Source organism: Pleuronectes platessa, chromosome 3 (assembly GCF_947347685.1).
Source record: "Pleuronectes platessa chromosome 3, fPlePla1.1, whole genome shotgun sequence".
Classification (NCBI taxonomy): Eukaryota; Metazoa; Chordata; class Actinopteri; order Pleuronectiformes; family Pleuronectidae; genus Pleuronectes; species Pleuronectes platessa.
The window spans coordinates 15,755,901-15,767,572 of NC_070628.1; the positions used below are offsets into that span (position 1 = coordinate 15,755,901).

Below are 11,672 nucleotides of genomic sequence, written 5' to 3' on the forward strand. Positions count from 1 at the left end.
AATACAGTTCAAATAGAATATGGATCAAGTCAATTAAACACTTTTCATTATTTATCCCCCCAAGAAGATAAATAAATGAAATATGAAGAATGATAACATGTCAAAAACTTGCATCCAGCATCAGACAATAAAAAATAAAAATAATTGTTTTAGTTTTTTTTGGTTAGGGTAGATGACTGCAATTACCAATTCAATTCAATCATAAAATCCTCATATTTTGCGGAAGACTTGCTTTATAAATGTGAGGTTTACCGATTGTAATTAAAGGGTTAATCATGTCAGTCAGGGGCTAATTAGTGGATTTACATTTTGTGATAATGTTTAGGTATAAGGTTACAGAATGTCTCCTCAAAAGCTAAGGCAGTATTATCTATAAAGCATCTTCCATACATGCAAGGTGCTTCACAGGGACATTCAACACAACACAGAGACAACATATAGGTAAAATACTCCAGTTTCAGGCCCTTGTGAATTCAGAAGTTTTCAATCTGGTTTTAAAAATTGCAATGGCTGGGCCCCGGTGCTGTGCTGCATATAGTGACTAAAAATCTGCTTCTCCATGTTTGGATTTGGCCCTGGATACCACAAGCAGACCACTCCCCAGGGATCTCAGGGGTCTCTCGGGGTTGTATGACTCTATCATGTCCGCTCTGTACCTGTCAGCAGCTCCATCAGAGAGATTTAAAGATGAGTAAAATATTGAAGAGTAGGAACAGGGACAAAACAAGTGCATTATTGTGATTGGCTCAGCTCCTGAACAGGTGAATTCGAAGAAGATTGTAAAAATGAATTTCTCTCATTTTGTTAGAAGTGCAGCATTGGAAGCCGTTGCAGCTGTACAAGTGTTTCTCTATCGTGTTTTTGTCGCAGACAGTGACTCTCGTAGAAAATGTAAATGGACACTTGAGCTGTTGTCACTGATAGTTGTGGAGGAGCACATGGTTTCCGATGTTTTAGTGTTTGATGTCAGGGTGTGGGACTGGTACAACAACACCTGATGTGACATGATCCCCAAACTTTGCTGCTCCCTTGTGACTTTCAGCAGTTTTTTACTTTATTAACTGGGATAGCACTCAGTACAGTTCATATCTCCACCAAGGTCAAACTTTCCTCTTATGAAATCACATTTAAAATCACTAGATCTAAATTGTTATTCTATTTCTTCAGTCCCCTAAACATGTCTACATTAGTCTCTGAGAAACCCATTTAAAAAAAGAATATTCTGGATCCACCTTCTGATCTAGATCTTCACCAAAAGTGAATGTGTTCTTTGGCGCATCCCACATCCTTAACCCAATGTGTGTTGTAATGGTTCAGTAGTTTCTGCAACATCATGCTAACAAGCAAACAAACAAAACAAAAAAAAAAAAAACTGGTGTCTTTAATGAATAAAACTATTTTATAAATATTATTCTTAGACATACACTTAGATAAAATGCAGCCCAGCCTTGTTGAAAACAGTGTTCCTCTCTGAGCATCAGTCCTGCTCTGACGTCAGGTCTGATGTCAAAATGTTTTGGGTCAGTTATTGTCTGATAATCATGTTGTGTTATTCTCCCGCTCAGGTGCTGATTTGTCGAAACTACAAAGGCGATGTGGACATGGCGGAGGTCGATCACTTCATGCCTCTACTCATGCAAACTGAAGAGGATGGGCTCATCTGTCCTGTGATGTCACACGGCAAAGTTCACTTCATGTGGATCAAACACAGCAACCTTTACCGTATCCTTGTGGCTGACATTGTTGTTACTGCGGGGACGGAGTCATGATAGGCAGAGGATTGTAGTCAGCTTTGTACCAGATCATGTCGTCAAACACATTCAACCGAATTTCATTCATATGGCACAGGCTATTGATTTATTTATTAATAGCTATTTACTGATAGTGACTTTACGTTCAACTTAAAGCAAAACTATTGAATCTTTACTGCTCAACAGCGCCCTCTGCAGCCCGGTGAAACATTCTGTCTGACTTTTTTCAGTCATCGTTCAGTTACACAATTCTCGCAGAAGACACTCACTCACGAAAGAGATTACATGGAGCAAGAACAGTGGTTTGGACGAGTGGGAATGAAAGCGCCACAATTATCTATATTCCAAGTCATTGTACCAGCAGAATGATTGTGAAGTTGATATTTTAAGTTAAAAGTTGCACAGTTTTGCTTTAAAGATAAATAACTTAAGGCTTACATATTGCACAATTATAACTGTAACAAAACATGAATGTGTGGAGGCCTCCTTGACCTGATGTCTGCACAGTGGTGGCCACTACAAACAAGAACTCCAACGCCTCCCTGGTGTACTCCTTTCTCTACAAACTAGTCGAGGTGAGTGACAGATGCAACGCATTTAGTGGTGACGCACCATTCAAATGTTTATTATGCATCTGGTTTCCAAGAGTAGATTTGCATGCACAGTAAGTTGAAAGCTGGGGTGGTGATTATTCAGAGTGGGACTATTGAGGCTGATGTGTGTCGTGCGTATCGTGCAGGTGTTCACAGAGTATTTCAAAGAGCTGGAGGAGGAGAGCATTCAGGACAACTTTGTGGTCGTCTACGAGCTGCTGGATGAGCTGATGGATTTTGGATTCCCCCAGACCACTGACAGCAAGATCCTCCAGGAGTAAGACTCATCAACGTGCTCACAGACGCACATACCGCCAAATAAGCATAATGTGTATATTGATTACATCGCATTACGTTGAGTGTGGTGCTGAATTATAGCGGACAGTCTCATTCTTACGTCATATCCTGCAGATACATTACACAGGAAGGCACCAAGCTCGAGGTGGCAAAGACCAAGGTGCCGACCACCGTGACCAACGCCGTCTCCTGGAGGTCAGAGGGCATCCGATACAAGAAGAACGAGGTGTTCATCGACGTCATTGAATCCATCAACGTGCTGGTAAGGCCAGATAAGGGTCTTTTATTGTTGTGCTCGGTCATGGTGGCGGAACTGGCATCTGTTCACTTTTATATTTACTAAATACAAGAACAGTTGTCAGGAGCAGTGCACTCTTGAGCTGTTGTGTAGTTATTTTATTTTGTATGTCTGTAGCAGAAGGGCAACAACTGCAATCACCACTTGTCAGAGCTACCAACTATTATAATAGTTCACCTGTTGATTTCAGAAACAGCAGTAATTATCGAACATGATTACAAACTCTTATCAATGCTTAAAGAAAAGCTATTCCACTTCATTTTGTGCGATTATGTTTACATACGTCTGTGACTTTTTAATGCGTCTGGATGTTGCATTCTATTTAATTTTAGTATGTGTTTTAATCATGGGTTATTTGATTGTTTTTAACAGCTGTAGTGTTTTATAATGCGTTATCTTTTTATACATGACTCATTTATAGTGTTTTGTCTGTTGATTCATGAGAACTGTATCTAATCAATCAACAGATAAATGATTTAGTTAGTTGGGGTATACTGTATACACAATTGTTATATTAACTAATATGTTTATATATAATAATTATGGTTTATATCAGTATGTTATATGCTCTGTAGTGCCTCTTTGGTATACTTGTTTTATTTCTTATGTCATACTCCATCCATTAGATGTCAGTTATTAATCCTTTATACATGTGCACATAGTATTTGTTCTTTTGTGTCACTTTATTTGCAGAAGATGGACTGATTGCATGTTTTCTGTTACACTGAATTCTCTGCTGTCTGTTGAGCTTAATATCTCTGGCTGTTTAATAAAGCAGTTAATAATCGTTAATTCAATTAAAACATCATTTCACTTTCACTTGTTGATCACAGTGTGTTGTCTGTTAAGGTGAACGCTAACGGCAGTGTGATGAGCAGTGACATAGTGGGCTGCATCAAGCTGAAAACCATGTTATCTGGGATGCCTGAGCTGCGCCTCGGCCTCAACGACCGGGTGCTCTTCGCCCTCACAGGACGTACGTATACGTGGACGGCTCCTGATTAATGTTATCTGACTGCTAGTCCACTTGTATATGACGATATGTTGCTCATCAATCTCCTGAAGTTTAGTTTAAATTAATGAGCACTCCCTGTGTTGTTTTTATGTTCAGGTGACAAGGGGAAGACGGTGGTGATGGAAGATGTTAAATTCCACCAGTGTGTCCGTCTCTCACGGTTTGACAGTGATCGCACAATCTCCTTCATCCCTCCAGACGGGGAGTCTGAGCTCATGTCCTACCGCATCAATACGCATGTTAGTCCAATGAAGTACCAGGGATTCATATGGGGGGAAACTAATTATTTGTCATTTATGTCATATTTACGCCTAACAGCAGGTTTCATTGTTTTATACCACAGAGAACTGAATTTTTTTTAATTCAGCATTAATGTTGGAATCAGTTTCATTTCCTGCATGTTAGAGCAGCGTAATAATATATAAGAGAGATAAATATTTAAATAAGACTTTATTGATCCCCTGATGAGAAATGTGCATGAAAACGTCAAATAAAAAATAAGTATTACTAATCAATAAAACAGATATTACATTTAAAAGCAAAATATTACAGTACTTGAGCTAATATACAGGATTTGTGAAATGCAATCCCCAAAGGATAAGTGGTATAGCTAAAAGTGACCCTTTAAGCCTCATATCTGAGCCTGATATTAGTATGCATGTAAATGAATGGTTTAAATAGTCATGTTTACTGATTGATTAGCATATGAACAAAAAAAAAACTGTCACATTGTTTTAATTGTTAAATAATTTGTATCATGAGACGCCATCCTTTGTCTCTCACAGGTGAAGCCTCTGATATGGATCGAGTCAGTCATAGAGAAGTTCTCTCACAGTAGAGTGGAAATCATGGTGAAGGTACTACTGACCAACTGTATGTTTTACTACACAAGCAACAGAATTACATGCAGTACTTAAATACACATTTTGTGTCAGTGACGGAAATATACACTCTGTAAACTTCTATAAAATCTGTTTAAAGAACCTGGAACAGAGCAAAAGAAATTGTTCTGTCTTGTCTTGTGTCTCAAGTTTTTGTTTATACCAAGTGATCACTGGCCTGAGACCACAGTGAGGAGCAGGCTTCCTTTACTTATCCTGCAATGTTGTTTTTTTCTGTTTTAGGCGAAGGGACAATTTAAAAAACAGTCTGTGGCAAATAATGTGGAGGTGAGGGTCCCTGTTCCCAGTGATGCCGACTCGCCCAAGTTCAAAACCAGCACAGGCAGCGCCAAGTATGTGCCTGAGAAGAACATGGTGGTGTGGACCATCAAGTCTTTCCCTGTAAGAAGTGCATTGCTTTATCTTTATTTTCAAATTATATATATATGCTCAATGTTTGCTGACATTCAGACCAAGTGTTGACTTGTTTTGTTCGATTCATCTCTCATTATGTCTTTCATCCTGTCTGTGTATCTCTCCGTATGTATCTAATCCCTTTGTCTCTGTGTGCATTCATCTATCCAGGGAGGTAAAGAGTTTCTAATGAGAGCTCATTTCGGTTTGCCCAGTGTGGAAAATGAGGAGCTTGAGGGCAAACCTCCGATTACTGTCAAGTTTGAAATCCCATACTTCACAGTCTCGGGAATACAGGTATGTGTGCATACAGATTTTGGTTAGTTTCTTATTTAATGCCATAAAAATAATATATTCTGTGAAACACATTCATTCGGGATCAGAACTTCATATACTGTATCTTGCTTATGTGGATTTGGACAACTAACTCGTTTTCAGACATGAACTCGGAAGAATGTCTGCACAATTGGAGCCAGACTTTCTTTTTTTTCCATTGTATTTTTCTACATTTGTTTTTTTTATATTTTTTGCATTTGTTGCCTGTTGGAATTCTAATCAGCGCGCCCACATGTTCGCGGTGAATCCTCTGGAGCCTCCCCTGCTGTGTTCTGACACGAGCTGATTCAGACGTTCTCCTGAGTTTTACTAGAGGGCTGGTAGGAGGAAAAACTCAGGAGAAAGTCTGAAGGCTCTCACTCAGACGTTTGCGTTCTGACTCACAACCCCTCCGGACAAAATGTCTGAAAGCAGCTTTGGAAAGCTCTAACCATCGCCCGAGTGAATAACAGCTCTGCATAGGGCGTCTAGTTCACAACCGGTGAAAAGTCAAGTCTGCTCCAGTACGTGCTGATATTAGGTGGCTGTTTCAGGTAATTGGATTTGATTTGATGATGCAAATCTATGTTTCTTGCCTCAACACGTTGTCTCTGTGTGATTCACTCTATTTCATCAGGTGCGATACATGAAGATCATAGAAAAAAGTGGTTACCAGGCTTTGCCCTGGGTGCGCTACATCACACAGAGTGGAGGTAAATATTACATTTTCATCGGGCCTTGAGAGTTTTTTAAAACACTTTTTTCTGTTTAGGCAAGTGGTGGTCTACACATGCATCACATATAACCTGCAGCTAATATCTGTTCCCTCTTTATTTAGATTACCAGCTCAGGACCAACATTTGAAGCCTGAGGGACTACACTGCTGTGGTTTACTCACTTCCTGAGGGAGCGTCAATGATCCCTTTAACTGGACTGAAAGAATGTCTTTAAAATTTCACCGGCTCTTTGTAATGTCTGTTTGTTTTTGAAGTCTGTGTGCTGCTTGATTTTAATGTCTCTATCATGGGACCACTGCTAATTATTTAAATGCTTTAATCGAATGATCCCGTTTTAATCTATTTGTGTGTAACCTGGTCCTCCTTTTGTTTCCGTCATGGGCTTGCAGCTCCGCATGAGGGCAGGTCACGCCCTCATTCTGTAGAAACACATTGTGCAATCACGTCACAAAAGTCCGCCTAAAATAAAAAACTGGAACCGCCTTTTTTCTCCACTTGCCTCCGCACAAACACACGCAAAGGTCAGAAATGTGAATGAACTGCCTTTTGAAGACAGCAACGTATACAAATCGCCCGCTTTCTTCGCCGCGCGCTCTGATTGGCCGACCGCAGCTGTTGCCACGGTGATAGTGTAGTAACCGAGTTGTGGCCCCGCCGCTTTGACCGTATATGGAAGAGCCACGCCCTCTCGGCGAGCGCTGATTGGTCCGCGTGCGTTCTCCCCCAATGTTTGTAAATTGTAGTCTGGAGACGCCGCAGTGGGGATCTCACCGCGCAAATGTATTTTCTAATGTTGATAAACTTCGCTTGCTGGGATTCCATTTAAAAATTCAACTCAACGGACTCCGGAAAGAGCGGGACTCGACCTCTGCGACGCGGTGGATCTTGAACCGAAGCAGGTACGTTGACGAGCTCTGGTTGTTCCCCCTTTAACAATGCTAGCGGTTAGCCTGGGTGCTATCTGTCTGTGACACTGCGCCGAGCCGCGTATCCCTCGGTGGAAACAGCGGTTCACCCGAGGCGGTGTCTGTGTAGGCGGACGGGGCTGTTCGGAAGACCCGACCCGGTGGAGCAAGAAGCTAGCACCGCCAGATAACATGGCGTACACGGGGAACCGAAGCTAACGTTAGCCGGACGCTGTAGCTAGCTGCTCCCTGGACGCTGGCTCCGTCGTTCAGCTGTCAACACGGGCAGCCCTTTGTTGTTGTGTCGGTGGCGTTAACGCGACATGTTGGTCTCCCACCGAACAGGCAGCAGCAGACGGCATCATGGTGCGTTGTCCGATGGAGACCGGCGAGGATCTGACGGCAGCAGCAGCCCGAGGGAGTACGAGCGAGGTGCGGCGGATCCTGGAGGAGAGAGGAGTGCATCCCGACACTGTCAACGAATTTGGCAGGACCGCGCTGCAGGTGAGGACCGGTCCCCGTGTTTCACTGCGATCAAGCCTCCGAGCGACCGAGGTCTTCACTGCACTAATACGTGGGGGGGTAGAGATCCGTTAGACCAGAGGGTTCGTCGGCCACAGACTCGATCCCTCTCCTCCCGACGCACGGTTCGTGTCCTGTCTGAAGTCTGATATGAATACTATCACCTGTTATGCGCCGTGTATTGGAATCAAGTCACAGTCACAAAGTCCCTGAGACAACCACAAATTACCTGGAAACAGTTCAAAACCTGAAGCTGTTTAAGTCACAACAAAGAGAAAAGCCGCCGATCCTCACATTTGAGGAGATGGATCCAGAAACTGTTTGACACTTTTCGTTCATTTTTGACTTAACTGATAATTAATCAGTCAGCTTTCTTGCCGATACAATTTCTGTTGATCGATCAATGGATTTAATGACCAATCCTTGTTTCAGCTCCACTAAATAGTGTGATGCAATATATAATAACAGCACCAAAACTATATCCTCCATAATTATTTTAAATTTGAATCCCCTCCTCCCTAGCCTGACATAAAACATGATAACTTTCATTAAAGTTGTTTTTATTTTAGTCTCTCCCCCCCCCATGAACCTGACAGTAAAGAGATGCATTTTTTTTTTTTAAAGGGCCACTTTTCTCACTCCTGTCCTGCAGGTTCACTAAAGCCGTTTTAAAATTTTACCAGATCGTGTTTGACTTTTTTTCATGAGTTACACTTTAGGTCTAAAATTTGACCTTTTATTTTGAATTTGTGGTCTCAAATCCTCTAAATGAAACGTTAAAAACGCCTCTGTGTTTGAGAATCACCATATGTGTTTAACTCACTATGTGTCTCTTAATGTTTCAACAGGTGATGATGATGGGGAACACCAAAATCGCCAGTTTGCTGTTGGAAAAAGGAGCAGAACCCAACGTCCAGGACAGACACGGGATAGCGCCCGTCCACGACGCAGCTCGCACGGGATTCCTGGACACTGTGCTGGCTCTGGTGGAGCACGGTGCTTCGGTAAATATCCCGGACCAGAGCGGCACCTTGCCTATTCACATTGCCATCCGGCAAGGCCACCGGGATGTTGTGGAGTTCTTGGCACCACGGTCCGACCTGAGGCACGCCAACTTAAGCGGGCAGACGGCGATAGACGTGGCCCGAGCTTCCGGCGAGCCCGATATGATTGACCTAGTTTTCGCTCACATACATCGTTAGGCAGTCTGTGGTGCCGGGTCCCCGCTGGGTCACCATAACCTCACGTTTTGTTTTTGCTTCAAACCTGGTGACTTGAATTCATTGCTGTGTAAAGGATTAATGTTTTGTTCATAGTGGTTCAGCATTAATATGTGACACAGGACATATTGTCTTGGCAGCTTATTTTCAGTTGACGGGTGGCTACATACAGTAGACACCTCTTTTGCACAGTGCAGTTTAGGCACCTTATATCTCTGTTTTTCCCTATTAACTGGGAGTGCACATCTGTAGTTGGTTTTCCCTCAGTGTTTTGTTGTTATTACATTATTTCCATTGTGTAAGAATTGTAACAGTTGATACCATTTATTTGTTTTTTTAATTTAACAAACTTGACATGGTGCACCCTGATTGCTTTGCATAGTTGTGTCTCTTAACTACATGAACTTAGACTTTGAATTTACTCCTTATTTATTGTTGGTATAGGACTGAATGTTCCTGTCACTTTGTAAGTGGTGACATTTATTGTGATTTGTTGAAATGTTATTTATATAAATCCTTTTAAAATGAAAGTGAGAGTTTTTCACTTTGCTATTTGAAGATGAAAGCACAAAATAAAGTCATGAACTTGAAGTTGTGAAGTCGTAGTGTGGATTTTGTACAGTATCCTGTATACTGTGTTTTTGGAGCGACAACAATGTGGCTATTACTAATACTACTGTGGTCATTGCTCTATTTATTTCTGGTAATTTAATAAACTTAATAGTAGTTTACATTTCACATTATCAACATTTCCAGGTAATGTAATTTGCTGTGGTCTTAATGGATCACAAGATAAATCTGTGGATCTTGAGATGATAGATTACATATCTCCACTTTCACAAGATATAACGAACTGTAACTAATCAGTGGTGAAACAAAAAGGTATTTTTGAATAGTCACCATTCAAGTGTCAGAAACCTCTGATGTCGGAAGTTTGAATTTACAGAAAATCTTGAAATCAGCAAGTGTAAAATTCTTGCTTTGACCATGAAATTATTTTTAACACCTGAGCAGACATAAAATAAGGGATTTGTGCTACCTAGGCCGACTAATGATCATCTCTGTTAAATCATGTTAACAACATAACGCGTTCCTTTTGAACTCCCAACGATCTGCTGTATTTTACCCTTTGAGTCAAATCCGAGTGCTTCCTGTTGATTGCGTTGCTCAAACCCTCAAGTGTGCAGTGCGTCTTCAAGGTGATTCATCGAGGGCATTTATAAATAACTAAACTGGAATGTACGCACAATGAAAAGCCTCTCAAAGGTCACACAGATAACTGGACTGAAACTCGGCATGAATGAGGGCCCTGTTGTGTTGCCGATCGTAGGTAAGGTGCGGCACAGTTGGCTGATGTCTGTGCTCTTGTGGTACAATGCCTATTCTGTTTTGTTTTTTCTCTTTTCTGTGCCAGTGGCCAACTTCAACGGCCGAGAAGGGAGACACAGTTCAGCTCCTTATGTGCTGCCAGCTCTGCACAGAGGCCCATGATGTCACGATCATAAACACATTGTTCTCGCCATATTTGAATGTATTCAAAAATTTAAACCTTTTTCTGAGTTTATGAAGCAACATAGACATTCCTAAACAATCATAGATAACTGTCTGTAATCGGAGAGTAGGCACAGATTTGTATATATATTTTGTGTGTTTTTCATTTTATTCCACTGTTCACAATTCAATTTCACAACAGGAGAAAGAAGAATTGCCCTCCGTAAAGTGCATAGCTCCGCAAAACCAACAGCTGCCCTCAAATTCACATCGAACTGCACCAAACTGCTCACACTCAGAGACATTATTCTCCATAAAAAGTGTGTCTGATTGTTTTCATCAAAATCCATGAACAATTCTCTGGAAAAATTGTGAAAACGCCTGAAACGCCCTATCTCAAAATGTTAGAGACAATTTAATAAAACCTGGACCACTAAAATGTATAATAAGCTTATACAATATAATAAGGATTATTAATATAATTTACTATTAAATTGGTTACAATTGATTCTAACTTAAATAGCTACAACAATAAAATGCTTTTCATATCCAGTATGAATGTTGCTCTTATTCTACCACTGGACTTAATGTTCTGCAGTCACATGTTGTTTTAACCTTCCTGTTTTACATATTCCCACACACCTGCTGCACAGTCTAGCCACAGTCTTGACTTCTGGGTATTTAACAACTCCACTGCTCGAGCTGCTCGAGGTTAGACGTCTGCCTCAAGGGCACTTCAGCAGCTGTTGTTTACCAGCCAGTCTTGGGTTTTAATAAAAGTAAATGCATTTCATATATGCCTACCTTTGAAAAAACTCAAGTACACATTACAGATATAACAACTTAAAAAAAAGCATCAGAATATAAATCAAATATTATATCAATAAATTATAATAAAACAAAAATGTATAAATGTAAATATAAATGTAAAAATGTGGACTAAATCATTATAGGCCTAAGTTTGCTCCTCTTTCTTTTGTGCTTCCTAATCTTGTATAATAAAGACAGACAACAGTGAATAATATTTCTATAAATCCCCCCCGCCGCCCCCCCCACTGAGTAAATCAGTCATAAAACTGTTGTTATTAGAATATTGTGTTAAATTACAGACTCAGGCGGTCGCACACCCAGCCTGACGTCTTTGTTGTGTACAATTGTGGTTGTGTTTGTGAGTGTGTTGTGCGATGTGTGAAAACTCCCTGTGTAAACACTGTTGTTGTTGGTTCTGCTCCG

At 41.0% G+C, this 11,672-nt stretch overlaps 2 protein-coding genes across 2 annotated transcripts in view; both read left to right on the plus strand.

The window, feature by feature from the left end:
- Nucleotides 1–6,784, plus strand: part of ap1m2 (adaptor related protein complex 1 subunit mu 2) — a 7,332-nt gene extending 548 nt beyond the window's left edge. Inside the window, exons 2-12 of the mRNA XM_053419457.1 lie at nt 1,566–1,722; nt 2,259–2,326; nt 2,491–2,621; nt 2,756–2,903; nt 3,789–3,915; nt 4,051–4,193; nt 4,740–4,811; nt 5,079–5,237; nt 5,421–5,546; nt 6,202–6,277; nt 6,403–6,784. Coding sequence (XP_053275432.1) covers nt 1,566–1,722; nt 2,259–2,326; nt 2,491–2,621; nt 2,756–2,903; nt 3,789–3,915; nt 4,051–4,193; nt 4,740–4,811; nt 5,079–5,237; nt 5,421–5,546; nt 6,202–6,277; nt 6,403–6,428 — 1,233 coding nt within the window. The 3' untranslated portion in view covers nt 6,429–6,784. The remainder of the gene's footprint in view (nt 1–1,565; nt 1,723–2,258; nt 2,327–2,490; nt 2,622–2,755; nt 2,904–3,788; nt 3,916–4,050; nt 4,194–4,739; nt 4,812–5,078; nt 5,238–5,420; nt 5,547–6,201; nt 6,278–6,402) is intronic.
- Nucleotides 6,785–7,024: 240 nt separating this feature from the next.
- On the plus strand, nt 7,025–9,539 carry cdkn2d (cyclin-dependent kinase inhibitor 2D (p19, inhibits CDK4)). The gene is made up of 3 exons (XM_053419458.1): nt 7,025–7,200; nt 7,552–7,710; nt 8,577–9,539. The coding sequence occupies exons 2-3, from the start codon at nt 7,570–7,572 to the stop codon at nt 8,928–8,930; spliced, it is 495 nt and encodes a 164-aa protein (XP_053275433.1). The 5' UTR covers nt 7,025–7,200; nt 7,552–7,569; the 3' UTR covers nt 8,931–9,539.
- Nucleotides 9,540–11,672: the final 2,133 nt, after the last annotated feature.